This window comes from Buceros rhinoceros, unplaced genomic scaffold (assembly GCF_000710305.1).
Source record: "Buceros rhinoceros silvestris isolate BGI_N320 unplaced genomic scaffold, ASM71030v1 scaffold9493, whole genome shotgun sequence".
Lineage (NCBI taxonomy): Eukaryota > Metazoa > Chordata > Aves > Bucerotiformes > Bucerotidae > Buceros > Buceros rhinoceros.
In genome coordinates this window covers 30472-45939 of record NW_010403005.1, presented here as the reverse complement: position 1 = coordinate 45939, position 15468 = coordinate 30472, and the positions used below count along the sequence as shown (strand labels likewise).

Sequence of the window (15468 nt, the reverse complement as noted above, 5' to 3'; positions counted from 1 at the left end):
CCTGCAATGCCAGAAAAGAGACTTAGTGATGTATTTTGCATCGTTCTGAAGTAAAGAAAGATGTGAGATTCTGGGGCTGCTAAGAAAAGAATAGCTGTAAAAGGAGTTGATGCACCTTAGTTCTGAAATCAGACACACTAAATCAGAGAAACCAAATAGACGATTAATTCCCCAAAACATTTTCTTCTCAAGGAAAGTTTAGAAAAGACTTAACACCTGGCCTGTATACTTCTACCTGGAGTTTCACCTGGCCTGTATACCCCTACCTGACACATGTTTCTGGATAGCTGACTCCTCCTCAGGAACAGAAAATTATTTCTGATTATGACTAAAATATTTCCATGCGAAAGTAAAAGGTGATCGCTTTGTAATCCAAGAACAATGACAAATAATTATAAAGCAAGATAAAGTGACTTTGAAAAAAAGGTTTATAAAGATGGGTCAAAAATGTGTTGGGTTTTTTTTCTGAAAATACAGGGTTTTAACTCAGTAACATGAAAAACTAACAAAAAAATTTTAGATGAAAAGCATGTTTGCTAAGCAATAGTCTTTGTCAAGATTTTCTGCATAGATTCCAAATATTTTCCACAAAAGAAAAACCCAAAGGCAAACTTTCTATAAACTTTATTTACATGGAATTTTTTCCATGGATAAGGGCATTTCCCACCCACTCAATGCCTCTGCAAATCAATACTGGATAGTCTTCAATAGAGAAGGGAAGCACCATTATTAATGCAAATTTAATCTCACAGGAATTTTAAAATATGTATCGTAGTACTATCGCTAGGAATAAAAACCTGATGGGAAAGATGCACTCTTCTACATTTCTGGGCCCCTCCTCATACTACATGGAAACACTGCCTGTTTTCTCAAATCAGTCAACCAATAACCAAAATGGTTTACAGTTTTATAACTGGATCAACCAGCTGCAGAGGGACTGTGGCTGTCCTCAGGAGGGTTATAAATACATTCTTTGCAGAAGCTGATGTAGAATTAGCTCTTGCCTTCTTCCCAGTCTATCTATCTAGCAGAGTCAGCGGATTCCCAAACGGAGGACTGAAGAGAAAAAAGGCTACCCAGCATTTTGAGCGTTCCCATGGAGGTCACTGAGGGGTTTAAAAGTGCTTCGAACAGATAATTCATTCAGCCCGATGTTCCCACACACAAGCTACATGAGACCTAACGCAGTCTCTTTACCGAAGCACCAGTATTGTGCACCGGTCCAGAAATGTCCAGAGAGCATGATGTCATATCCAAAAGAGGACACTGAGGGCAGCGAACAGATTGAGTCAGGTGAAATTTTGCCAACACATTAGGGTGAGTTTGTTGTTTGACAACCAGGCAACAGGACACCTAACTACTGATAGGAATGGGGACTTTTCAGATTCCTGAAAAAGCATTTTTATTCCTAAGCCTTTTTTAGATAGCTGAAAAATGAGGACACAGAAGGCGAAGGTGCTGCTGGAAGGGACAGCTTTAATGTCCCACCAGACAGAATGCAAGATGGACCATTCCACAGTACACAATGAGAGCAGCGGAGTCATGGGTAAAATCCTGACAGGACTGCTGACTGCCAGGCATCTGTTCCACAGACTAGATAATGTGGTTTTTCTCGAGTTTTGCCTTTCTTCTACAGGAAGGAAAGAATCCATGAAGAGGAGAACTGGGAGCTTAAGGGGACAATGTAATTTTACTGTGGTGCAAACAACTCTTGACCATTACTGCTCCAGTTCTACGCAGGTTCTCCTTGCCTCCATCTCCCAAAGCAAGGTGGTATGCAGGGATGCCCTAGTTTCTCAAGGACAGACTAAAGAAGAAATATATTTTCCAGTTTTGTGCACAATGTCCATATTCTATAGTTTGTTTCCCAGCTCCTGGCCTGGGTCACAGTTTGTACGTGTTGCTCCTGAAAAAATTCAGTGTGCATCACTGAGCTGCAGGTGATTATATGAATCCTTTGAATGGAGAATGGGGCGAAGATAGCCTAGATCAAAACTGTGGCCTACTACGTCTGTAATCTGGAGAGCACCAGGCTGGCTACATACAGTCTGCACTCTTCGCCTGCCTATTCAATATGGCGATCAGCTGCAATATCCAAGAAATCAATTCACTTCAAAAATTTTATTCAACATTGCAGCAACTTTGCTGGTACTGTTCAAGCCCGCTAACTGCCCTATTACTTCTTGCTATGCACATGGCATACATCACACGCATGCTCTCCACCGTGCTCCCAAAGCCTCTCATTTTAACAAAGGATAGCACAAAACTAACTTTCCTGTACTTTAACAAGGACCGCCCTCTGAAGCTCAGAAAGGCTTAGCAGACCTCAGATATAACTAAGATTCATGCCCATCACTGCTCACCATGTATAGGACTTTTCTTTGAAACTGAGCAACATGAACACTCCTCTGTTGCACTGGTCTACTGTTCTGAAGGACTACAGTGTCTCTGTGTTAGTACTCACACAAATAAGCTTGGAAGATGGGACAAAATCAATTTCTTCAGCTTTTAAAAAAAAGGAACTCCGACCCTTGTGAAGAAAGTGGAGTGCAGGGTGTGCCCTTGGCATTCAGGCAGCAGAATTAATTAGACCTTGAATTACAAGCTACAGCATGAAGCTAGTTCAGCTTCTACACATATAAAGACAGTAATTTTTAGCAGGACAGGATAAATTTGAGCCTTGTGCATAACAGGGAGATCGTGTGCCTCCTACATGTATTGTATAAAATCCTAAAATAATTTACCTAATATTGCTTCCAAAACTGGTAGCGTGAAAGGTAATTCAAGTTAGGAACAAATTAATCGAGTGCTAAGAGTGATCTGAGAGTATCTTAAAATGAAAAGGCACTTAAACAATAGCCTAATAGTAGAGCAATGTAAGCTGCTTTGAAATGCTATTTTAGTAATGACACAAATCTTATTAGACTCAGGTGACTCTGTAATGACAGTACAAGCAGAACAGGCATGTGGCTAGCTAGTAACTCATTGCTATCTGCTCTTCTCATTTATATTTCCAAACAGACATTCCCCACAAGAGGTACATTAAGAAAACATTATTAATGTTGAAAAGTAATGCACTCAACAGCTAAGAAAATGCCAAATTTAAAGCTGACGGTGCAAATTTAATTTGGCTTTCTCGTGCATAAGTGAAATCATTAATTACATACTGATAGGGAGAAGACCAATGTTAATAATTGCAAGGATTTTATGGTTTTCCTAGGTCTAAAAGGGCCTTTTCTGAATGCAGAAGAATGACCTCTTTGCCTTTGCTTACTGCTCTCCGAAAGACCTACAAGGCTCAACTAATTACATATGACAACTAATACAAAGCAAGTGCACCAGACATCAGATTTAGCACAAAGTGCTGGTGGGAGAGCTATTTTCTCCGTGCCCCTACTCCTCAGAAGAAAGGAACTACTAAGCAGGTAATGATGAGGAAAACCTCACAGCAAGGTGTATAAGAGACAGAAGCAAGTGTCAAACATTCCTGTACATCACCCGCTCTCTCCACCCCAACACCTGAATGGAGAATTGCCACCTTGCCTGAGGTTGAAGAGGAAATCTTGAGCATTGACAAGGAAAGACAGAACATGAATGCAATGGAGGGTTCATCCTAACTTCCAGTTTGAGACAAAGGCTCCTACCAGACTTTTCTGCAACCAAACATTCAGGCTTCCTACTGAAGGAGCAAGGTATTCAGAAAAACATATGCAAAGAGAACTCATATTCACATGAGAGAGCCATCCATATATTATCCCTGCATACCGAGGAACTAACAAAGACTGCTGCTGGCTCACCATGCAGTGCTGTCTTTTACAGAGGGTAGAAGTTCCTGCGGGTGAATGATACGGGCAAAGAAACTGATGCAGCACAACTGGGGGCACCATAATAACTCTATAGGGCAACAGCAACTTTAGTAATTTGTTAGAAAAAAAACCCCAACCCTTCCTAGGTCAGAGCTCTTGGTCTATTCCAGAACACAGTTCCTCTCACTCAGCTCAGCTGTCCTGCACTCTCTCCTTCTTGCTTCCCTCACCACTGCTCTGCTGAAGCTGTGCACTCCTTTCTACACCCAACACAGCTCCAGTACCTGCTCTCACCTATTTTCTGTCACCTCTATTCCCAGTCACGTTTCTCCAGTTCTCTTCCATTCTCTGTAAACTTGTGGCAAGTTTTCTTTATTTTGCCTCTCTTCAATACAGACAGGGATGCGAGCCTAACCTGGAGATACCCACAGTGCGATGAGCTGCTCTCATGCCCCCTCGCAGAACCCAGAACAGCCCACAGAAACCCAATGGTGCAAAGAAGCGCCACGCTAGTCTGCACCAGAGCAGATACCATGCAGAAAAGGTCTTCGGAGAGTTTCTTCTGATAAATTCTGAAATCTGGTAAGGATATACAGTGAAATACTTTTCCTAAGGCCATACAAATGGCTTTTCAATGGGTTATACCACTGCTACCTTTAAGCGTGTAATCATATGGTGGGCAAAAGGTCACTGACACAACAAGTAACTTGCATGCCACACTTCAATTTCCAGACGGAGCATTTCAAACCAAAGCTTCCAAGAAAATTTTAACTTGAACTAAGCAATGTTTAGTTATTTTTCTTAGTACTAGACACAGAAATAGCAGAAGTGCTATGGAACTACTCGGGGTTTTTTACATCAGCCTCTGTCAAGCATTATCATGGAGGTTTCGTTCAAAACTCACAGATCGCCAGATGATTTCTACACTTGGAAAAAAAAAAGAAAAAAACAGATTCATGCTCTATGGTCCAAAATACATTGTTGCCCCTCTATTTTTTATTAGCTGTACCATATTAGGATCATAGATTCTGGTTAGAACTAGGATTCCTGTCTACTAACTTTGGCACAAATGCATGAGAAAAAGGAAGGTCTCACTTGGGGAATTTGCAGTCTAACTTAAAATAAGATTCAAAAGGAGGAAATAATTCAAACTTTCCAACAAGTTTTTCCAATGGAAAAATGCGCCTCTAGCATGTGCAGCTTAGTCAGAATCAAAGCATTTCATCAAAACAATGGAAAGACTGGTTTTTATAGCATTTTCCTAAGGAAAAAAAAAGCTGAAATTAAATATGAGCATGTTTTTACGTTAAATACTTACATTACTTCACTAAGATAATTTTTGGATTAAATTGAACCAAAAATTAACTATTAAACCTCTCAATATTTTGTTTATATTCAGGTTTTTTCAAATTATGCAAACTCTGATTTGTCAAGGGTGTTTTAAAGGTTCCAATTCAAAGTCTGTGGTGTAGCTTCACCAGAGGGAAATTTTTGCTTTTCAGCTATACTCAGAAATGCCAATATTTTACCTGGACAGGAATCAAGCACTAAAATGAAGCCACAAACTATCTTCACAACTGGATTTTGTTCCCGTGGAAAGTGAAGGCCAACCTCCCATTGTCAGTAAGTCTGCAGAATCAGACCTCTCCACCTCTTTCAAAGTCGGATACTTTCATTACTGAGGTTAAAATGAACAGCTGGTAGCCTGCTCTCTCTCATCAGGGTTTGCTAGAGGATTTTTTTACTCCTTTTTTTTTTTTCTTTAATTAAATAAAACCTCTTAAGCTCTCATGATAGCATAGAATCACTCACCCACAGAAGAACTAGTAAATTTGTAAACCTTCAGTGGAGAAACACCATATAAAAAGCAAAAAAAGAGAAATATTTTAATAGTCATCATGATAAGCTTTTCGGAATTATGCATATGTACTGTGATGAGTGATCTTTCCCTGATTTAGCCTTAACCACACCAAAAGTTCAGCATAACCTGGTTGTATTCCAGTCTGTAATTAAACCAGTGAAAACTCAAGCTTAAAAGGACCACCAGTGCCACTGAACCCCCATGCAGTGGGGCTCACCTCCTGGGACGCTGTACCACGCGCCACCATTAGTTGTTCCATCCACAAAGCTGCTGTCATCGTCATTTTTACGACATGGTGGTCTGTTTGGATCAGACATAGCAGGATTAAGGGAAGAGTAACTGCGAGCCAGGCTTTGAAAAATAGCATCATCGGGGCAGGAGCTATATTCATGAGCACTGCCTAGGGATGAAAAAAAGTCCAGGAACAAGAATCATTAAACGAGCATTCACCCTGACTGGGCTCACAACCTAGATTAAAAGTACTGCACAGCAGGACCGTGTCTGGAAATTCTCTGTACCTGGGTTAAGTGCCCTACACCATCACAAACTAATACAGCATTATCTTAATAAAATTAACATTTACCCAGTATTTCATCAATTGCCTGTACCAGGATGCCCCATTATTAAGGTACCAGTCGTAATATTTATGAAAATATAAATTTCAAAGCGCACCACAAAATTCTAACCTATTCGAGGCTTTAGATATTTTCTTAGAAGAACACACCTAGAAAAAGGTCTCTCCCTAAAGAGTTTTACAGTCTGATATTAAAAGGATTTGCAATTATACTGCGAGAAACTAGACTGAAGGAAGACAATCACAAACAAAACCATCATCTCATGACCATTTCAGTCATGTGCACATCCCCTAGTGGCACAAAAACCAAACTAATGTTGTTGTGCGCTAAATGATGACATCTCTGCCCCTTTTTATACGGGACCAACACTGAGAAAGTGGAAATAACAATAGCTGCTTCTATTAGCACACTACTGCTTTCAGAAATTCATTTTTTAAAGGGGTAAGCAGAGAAACCTTAGATCATACAGGCAGCCTAGACACATTTCTCTCACTTCAGTTAATAAGATACAAACAGCCCCACCTAATTTAAGAGCTAAACTGCCTTGATTAAAATATCTGAGGGACTATGAATCCCTCACATAATACATCATTCATGTGATGTAACTCTACTGAAACAAACTATCATCTTCAAAACTAGAAAACATGGTCATATACTGACTAGCTTTAAACATGATTATACATGAAAATATGTAATTACAATGCAGCGAAATAAATATAGAACGTAATTTCTATCTCCTACTATTTCCTGTTAGCTTCTATTACATACCACTCCGAGTCTCATCGTAAGGATAGTTTGCAACGAGGTCCCCTCCATGAAGATTGGCAGAGAGCACAAAGGGAATATCCATAATCCAGTGAATGACACCTTTCGTTTCAGGAGCAAGCTACAACCAAATAGCACTACCAGCAATTACAATCGTGTAATTCAACATAGAAACTTATTCAATTATACACAGTGTGCTTAATCATTACCACATATACTGTGCAATACATTTAAATGAACAGTAATTTTATTTTGGCTTCTGAGAAAACTGAATCAGTCCTTTACATCAGATTTATAAGTATATTAAGTAGATTAATGTTAAGTCTAAAACTGCAGCTAGAAAAAAGCTTCTCCCCACTGCAGCTAGAAAAAAGTCTACCAAATTTAAACCCACAGAAAATAATTCAAAATAAATGTTGGTAGAATGCAGTCTATTCTCTGAACAGAACTTCATTTAAACATTTGAAGACAGAATATAGCTATTGAGGCCACATCCCTATGGGACTGCAGTCTCACCACTGTATTTTCTAGAACCTCCCGTGGGGGTAAACACAAGAAGATAAAAATCCCTCCAGATATATGCCTGTATATTTAAGGTTTAAGCTTAACAAAAATGCATATGTTGTATGCGAGAACAGCTATCCAGCCAGCAATGTAATTAGAGTACAATACACAAGTGAATTTCTGACAATGATAAAAATGCAGAATATCTGTGAGAATAGCTTCAAACCAAGGGAGAAAGCTATGCAGTCTCTGGCCTTAAAAATAAAACATCCTTTGAAAGAGGAATTGTCTGAGGATTAAGCAATATGGATCAAAAGAGTTTACTACTGCAAGCCATTCTGAGAAGAATTTCAGGAAGCATCAGTTGGATAGATTTAACACAATTAACAAAATATTGTAAAGACCATGCACACTGTTCTGAAGAGGTTGCTTCATGTCCGCTTGCATAAAAGAGAAGAGTGACCCAACATTCATCCCCTGCTTACCTTAGGGTTCTGGTCCACAGCTTTTTTCATGTTTTTCAGCAGGTGGTTGTTTGGGCCACCTTCTTTCTCATTAACATAGACTATTCTATCAAGATCAGGGAAATTTCGGTTTAGATCTATCCCTTGGGCGTTACTTCGGCCAACAAACCAGTCTTTAAGTTCACCGGGCTGAATGAAGAAAGGGAACAGAAAGAGAATAGAGATTAGTAGATTCAGGAGATTACATATCGAGCTTTATATGGGTATATTTAGCCATGTAAATTCAAGTCATGGGTTTACTTCTCATGTTCTTGAGAATAAGAAGGGATCATGTGAGAATAAAGAATTCTGAAGCACCAAGAGCTGAGTCATCCCTATTTCTTCCTAGAGCTCTGCAGGAACAAAATCAACCTCTATTTCACTCAGCATCTCAAAGGACAGGATCATTCTCATGGTGGCAGACCTGAAACTACCAGAAAAGAATCAGACTTTTCAGTGCCTGCTGAAGTCTTCCCCCAAGACCTGGCCTTTCCACATTGTCTCATGGCCATGGTCATGAATTACAGACCTCATCCCAGTAAACCTCAGAGCAGCTGTAGATTTATCAGCCAGCCTCAAGGAACTTTGCTCATTTCAAAGTTCCTCCAGCCAGCTTCAGGGTAAAGAAGGACCTTAATCTTTATTTATCCGAGAATTTTTATTGTGTCTGTCGGCTTCGTTCACTGAAATGGTAGCACTGAATATAGATGCAATGAGAATTTTTGCAAAATCTTTTAAGCTGATTCTCTAAAACAGGGTTTTGGTTGCATTAAGGAAATGCCTTCAGAGCACACAGTTTTTCTTAAATTGTATCTGTAAGCTTTCATTACTCTAAAGTAGATTTAGTTTGATTACTAGGGCATATTGAATTTACTATCACACACCGGATCCAGATACTTCAAAATTAAAGAGTAGCAGTAGCACTGAAGAAAATTGTATTATACATCATATGTAATTTGTAAGGCAACCACATAGAAGCAAGCGTACTTTGATTAAGGAGTAAAAGTTTCAAGTAATATTATTACAGAATCTCTACAGAGAGATTTCAGAGAAGTAAAATACCGCATCGATTAGAAGCATCAGTACTGCTTCATTGCCACGAGAGGGAGACATACGACCGAAGATGGTTTAAAAGAGGCCTGGCTTTTCTGGATTTCATGATAATCAATTTAATAAAGATCTTAGTAAGGTTTGACTTATTTAATCATAACGAAATAGTCACACAAAAAATCAACATTGCCATATTAATTAAAAAAATAAATATACCTTGTAAAACAAGAAAATTCTTGTTTTCATTTAAAACATAATACACAGCCGAAGCTATATATAACAGGGTTCTATTTGACCTCTATTTGCTAATTATTCATTAATACATTACATGTTTTTTGACTGAGTCATCATCCTAAAATATACGCTAAATTTTCTTGACTAATAGCTTAATTAAAGTACCTCATGCCTGACATTTAGAATCTAAGTTATTCATATCAAAAATATGGCTCACAAAGTTTGCTTGTTTTCGGATCAAGCTCTGATGAATGTGAATAATTCATGTAAGTGCATTTACATGAGAATATTCTTAAAGGAAACATCAACTTTCCAGTTTTTACCACTTTTGAGACATCACATATTACTAGAAGTTACTTGTTTAGGAAGCAGTTCGGTCAGGGAACTTAGGTGAAAGAATATGCATGAAACATTGTATTTTAAAATACAACAAACTCAGAAGAGAGATGGCTATTTGTTGAAAACGCAAAGATAAAATACTCCTCGTTAAACAGAACAAGCCTACTGTACTATTAGGAAATACTTCAGTTGCATTGTTCCATTCAACAATCACCACCAAGAGTTCATTGATCTGTAAAACCACTAGTCCAAGTGTCATTACGATCCTAAGGTTTATATAGACATTGATCACTCTTCTTATACAAGTAGCCTTACAAACCTGGGATGCTGCTTTCTCAAAGCCATCTGGGTTCAAAGATGGCATGATATGGATACGTGTGCTATGGATCAAGTTGATAATAGTTTCATTTCCTTTCTGGTATTCATTACACAAGTACTGAGCCAAGAAGATGAGCAACTCCCTTCCAACAGCTTCATTCCCATGCATATTCCCAACATATTTAAATTCTGGTTCTCCTGCAAGAGAAAGGAAGAACATCTCTTAGAACAACATATAAAAATCACCCAGTGACTGGATCACACAGCACACCTGAGATGTAGGTATCACTGTTATTACAACTGGACACAGGATACCCAGGAAGCTAAAGCCTTCTTCAGAAAAGTGATTTTATTTTTTTTCTAAACTCTGGCTAAACAATTAGTAATTTCTATTTAGCTGGCAGAGAAAGAACACCAGAGGACAACACAGCATGCCAAACCAAATGCTAAGCACTGCCATTAACATTACTGCAACTGATACCTAAGTACTACAAAAGCATGTCTTAATTGGGTATTTTTCAAATAGATAAACTGACACTAAAGGAGCTTCTTATCTTTAATGTTCTCTCCAAGATTAGGTTAAGCTTATCACACTACACATGCATTAAACTGCAATTCTCCCACCAAAGCATTGCCAGCTGTTGAACCTAGTGATCTGAAAAGTCTTATTCAGTAGGTTCTTTGGATATCCAAGCTCAGACTTTATAAAGCAAGTGCAATAACCTAACTCCTAAAATGAATCATTTCCATTTAAAATTCAAATAAACAGTCCAGTATTAAATATACGACTCATTAATATACACGGAATGTTTACACATACATTTAGTGTTGATTTAATATATAATGTATAGACATACATAATATGCAATGTGTAATATGTATTCAATATATACTCTCTATCTAGAGAGAATATATAAAAACCAACTGTCCCATATTCCAAATGGCTCATTAGCCTCATTCATATGACCATGAACACAAAAACCACACAGGCTATGTCTCATGGAGCTGTGAAGGATTTACCTTCGAAAAGACTGCATTTTGGGCCCTAATTCCAGAGAGGTTTTAGTATACGTGTAAGTACCTTAATGAGATTAAAAGGATTGTACTGGAACTGTAATGAAGAATATGCTGTTTTCTGGGTTGAAGCCCATTCTTCCTTATCCTTTTCCTTTGTAAATGAGTTCTAGTGTAATAGCTTTAATCAAACATTCTGCTGATTATATGCTCTGAATGGTCTCTGAACACACTTTGTGACAGCCTTTAGCACCACCACAGGGGCAAATTCAAGCCACGAGGGGTGTTACACAAATGAGACCTAAATAATTGTTAATCAAGCACACAGTCATATCTCCTTAAGACTTCAGTCTGTGCTTGTTAACCTTAATCTAGTGGTAAGATGCTATCAGACACAGTGCTGTTCCTCCCAGTTCAGATGGTTTTGTACATATGGATTGGTCTCTCAAATTTTTTGTCAGATGATAGGTTAAAAAGCTCTCTAGTCTCAGTGAAACAGCTTCATTTCACCTGATAGACACCACGCCAAAACCACCATTTCCTCTTTTGGCACTGAGCTCCTATTTACTGTTTTCTTCCTATCTGTTAATACCAGGGAATGCAAGATGCCTCATCTTCAAGGGTAATAAGACCATGCAATCAACTTGATCCCATTAAAACAGAAAGATACTACTTATAAAATAACGTAGCACTGCACATCAGATACACTCACAATTAGAATACTCATGCATACGTATATTGGCACGTTACTTATGGGAAAAGTGCTAACAAGCTAACAGGCAAATTCATTACTGTGGTAAATGTGAACAGGGTTGTATTTTGCCTTTGTGGTTTTCCTAGGACATCACTAAGGAAGCCTAAGAAGGAGAAATAATTTCTCCCGATTCCCAGCCCTGGGCATTAATGACCTACCTTTCTCTCCCACTGAAATTTTACAGGCCTGGATCAAATGAAGAAATACAAACATATGTTTTCCACAGGGTACTGCTATGCCCCCTCTCCAAAGAATCGTATAGTGCTTATAAAAGAGTTTGTGAAACAGTCTCGGGGTCTATAGTGAACCCAGAGTACAGCCTCATCTACAGCGTATCTTCAGTGGTAAGGACCCGTCTCAAGTGAGCATAGAAAGCTAAAAAGAGCTCAGGAAGAGGCAGAGAGAGTCACTGGAAACATGGAAAGTCTTTTTTATGAAAAGTGATTGAAGAAGATCAGCCTGATTTTCCTTAGGAAGAATAATAAGGGACAGTGAAGTACACCAACAATTAAGGCATGGAGGAATCTATCTCAAAAGCCGCACTTCCTTACACCACAAAACAAAAGACAGTGATTGTCAGTGAAAGGGAACTATGATCATTTTTAGACTGATAAAGAAAAATATTATTACTAATTACACAAAGTATGACAGCAGTATTCAAAGAATCCTGCGCCAGAAACATGTCAGCGGAATTCCAAGGTTTGCTAGCTAACCAGGAGTTAAAAAACTGATCTAAAAGGGAATGCAAAAGAATGAAAAGGGAAAGATAACAGACTGCTGAAGAACAGCCCTGCTTCAAAACTTTATGTTCATATTTCAGTTCTCCTGAGCATTTTCTTACATCTTTCTCTGAAGTAAAGAAATTCATCTCCTCTCAATCCTCTGGCTGAGATGCATGTGAACTGTTCTCTGCCCATCTTCTTACTTGTGGTCACAGCAACTAAAGAAATACTGGGTTTCTGCTCAGTATCAGACGATATTGAATTTCAGACTGTATCTGACAATTGGGAAAACTCTTCATCATTTCAGCAGTGTAATTTACATCTAAAAGAACAATGGAAAATATGGGTCTTTCTCATATCTGAACTTTGCAGATGCTCCAAAGAAAACAACTTGGATTTTACCGTTTATTTCAGTGGAAACAAATAAATAGTATAAACTGACTGGGGGGGAATTAGCAGTTCGCTCATGCTCATCACGGGCAAAGCCAGGGTGTCCATTCTGGAAAAAAGGACAATACTGCTAAAGTCATTAGTTATCATCACTGTGCCCAAAAACTGCAACTCAGGGTGTATGTAGCTTCTGGAAAGGTTTGGGGATTTTTTTGTGGTTGTTGTTGGGTTGTTTTTGGTTTGCTTTGTTTTGTTTTTTTTTTTAGTTAGTTTTACCTAAATTCCTTCCTAATCATCTTTTTTTTTAGGACAACGAAGTCCAAGCAGGAAGGCAGACTGCTAGCTGAAGCCAACAGAAAAACTCCCATCACTCTGTTGGCTCAGTTAAGCAAGTCCAGCTGCCCAAGACTTAGTGAATGACTCTGCAATGCCGCCAGCGTTCCAGGCCCGCTACGGGCTCCAAGGGAATGAGTTCCTCCTTCTTCACTGCATGGGCTAACACAGATGATGCCAGCCATCTGGTCCTTAAGCCTTAACACTTTATGGGGTTCCTGGTCTATTCATTGAGTATGTCCTGCCACAGCACTTCTACAAGCTTCCGACTTCTCTGGAAAACAGCCCACTCCTGAGGAACACAGCCTTCAGTCACCTGTTGCTAGCCCTCTACTTAGCTAGAGGAAAAGCTGCTCTTCCTCCATAATCCTCCATAAGCCATTTAATGCAGACCTTAATCACCCTTCATAAGATTTTGTAACTGTAATTGCCTCAGAGAATTCATTTTTTATTATTAAAAATCTCTGTAAATACCTATTTGATGAAAAACTTTTGAATAGTTTCTTCAGCTATAGTTTCTTCAGTAGCAGTACTTCTGTTCTTCCTTAATGCTAACTCTAGCTCTGCAGCAGCAGAAGCTTGAAGAAATATAACTGGCTTTTTTCATTTATTTGACCCACACAAGAAAGTAAAATTCTTTTGATGGATTCCCATAGTCCAAGATATGATAAACAAAAGGAGTACTTCTGTTGGTTGAATATTTAAAATTCTTATTTAATGAACGTTATTAATTTTCTGATGATATATCTTGACAAACGATAATCTCTCATTCACAATAGCAAAAGTAGGCCGTCTGTAACAACGTGAGTACGACATTTATAAATGCTTACATGTAACTTCAGCTCAGATACAGAGGTTTGTAAAAACAAGTGAATGAGTGGATACTAACATCTATTGGGGCAAGTCATAAGAAATGAAATGCAGCAATTGAGTTTATAAATATCTTAGTATCTCTGGTGAAACCTAAGCCATCACATCATTATGGCTTTTAGAAGGCTTTTACATCTCTCTTAGACTGACTGCATGGTACATTACGACCTGACAAATGATTGAGGAAAAAGTATTTTAAAATGCCGTGGTACCTGACAAACATTGTGAAATGTCACCATTTGTTCTTACGGTTACTGTCAGCTAAGGTCTTTTGCGGTTTCCTAGGAACAGCATGTGCATCATTAATATTAGACGGGTCATCCAATTAAAGATGACTAACCACTGCCATTTTCAGGTCAGGCTGTATTTGTACAGTAAAGACAGCAATTTTCTAAAATGTGGGAACAAAGTGTTTAGCACCTACTAGTTATATATGCTATGAGTCAAAGTAATGTCATGCCACTAGTCACTGTCTAACGTCAGGCAGTTAACCTTGAAACGTACAGTATTTCACTCATGGAAGTGCAAGCCATATGGAAGAAAACAAATTAACCACTGCAAAGTTTAAGTGCTTAATGAGCTGCTTTGCAAATCAGCCTCAAATACTCTCAAGAACTAAGAGTCTTTCTTGTGCTCTCCTGTATTTCTTATGGAAAAGCCAGCAACGTTCCTGACATAACAGACTTTGTGTTTTTGATTACTTACAGTTGCTTGTCATCTTTAATATGGCAACCAGTAAACTTTTCTTGTAGCTAAATGGCACGTAAAATCTCAGAACTGCTGCCGGCAACAAATTCATTCAGTAAATGTGACTGAAGACTTTCTTATGCTCCACATTTTTGTTATTAGTTTAAAGAGAGAGAAATTCTCTGGAGATCAACTACCTGGAAAACTGAAGATTACAAAATGCATTTCTCCTTTGAATATGAAAAAAGTAAGAGAGAGAAAGAAGACAATAAATGAGGAGGTAAGATAGAAAAGTGAAAGAAATAGAATTTTTAGATTTCTAACACCCTCTAAACTAAATGTCTGCCTCAACTGCATTTCAATAGAAATGTTTATCTCCACAACTTGTGTGAAAACAGCATTGAAAGATAGAACTGCAAAGCTGTATTAGTTTCTAAATCATTGTATACGCCTTATATAATTTTAGGGCAACATTTCCTAAGATGTAGTATTGGTCTAACCTTGCTGAAAGAGAAACTGCTGGATGTTTCACAGGTGGTTTACATGAAAGTAGAAAGAGGTCAGCACTGAAGGCCTTTGAAAAATCCAATCTTACCTTCCTGACATTAACTGCTACAAAATACATTGAGAAGAAAATAAGAGGGAAAGAAAGTCTGGCAATGTCCTGCTTTAAAAAAAATGCATGCATTTTTTAACAGCTACGATTCAAGAGTGGTCTCAAGCTCTTTCTGGAAATTTTCATT

At 38.4% G+C, this 15468-nt stretch overlaps 1 protein-coding gene across 1 annotated transcript in view; it reads right to left on the bottom strand.

The window, feature by feature from the left end:
* CPE (carboxypeptidase E) overlaps positions 1-10147 on the bottom strand; it is an 18053-nt gene extending 7906 nt beyond the window's left edge. Inside the window, exons 1-4 of the mRNA XM_010132831.1 lie at positions 9957-10147; positions 7997-8164; positions 7011-7128; positions 5897-6067 (exon numbers count right to left, since the gene is read on the bottom strand). Of these exons, the coding sequence (XP_010131133.1) occupies positions 5897-6067; positions 7011-7128; positions 7997-8164; positions 9957-10124 (625 nt within the window). The 5' untranslated portion in view covers positions 10125-10147. The remainder of the gene's footprint in view (positions 1-5896; positions 6068-7010; positions 7129-7996; positions 8165-9956) is intronic.
* Positions 10148-15468: the final 5321 nt, after the last annotated feature.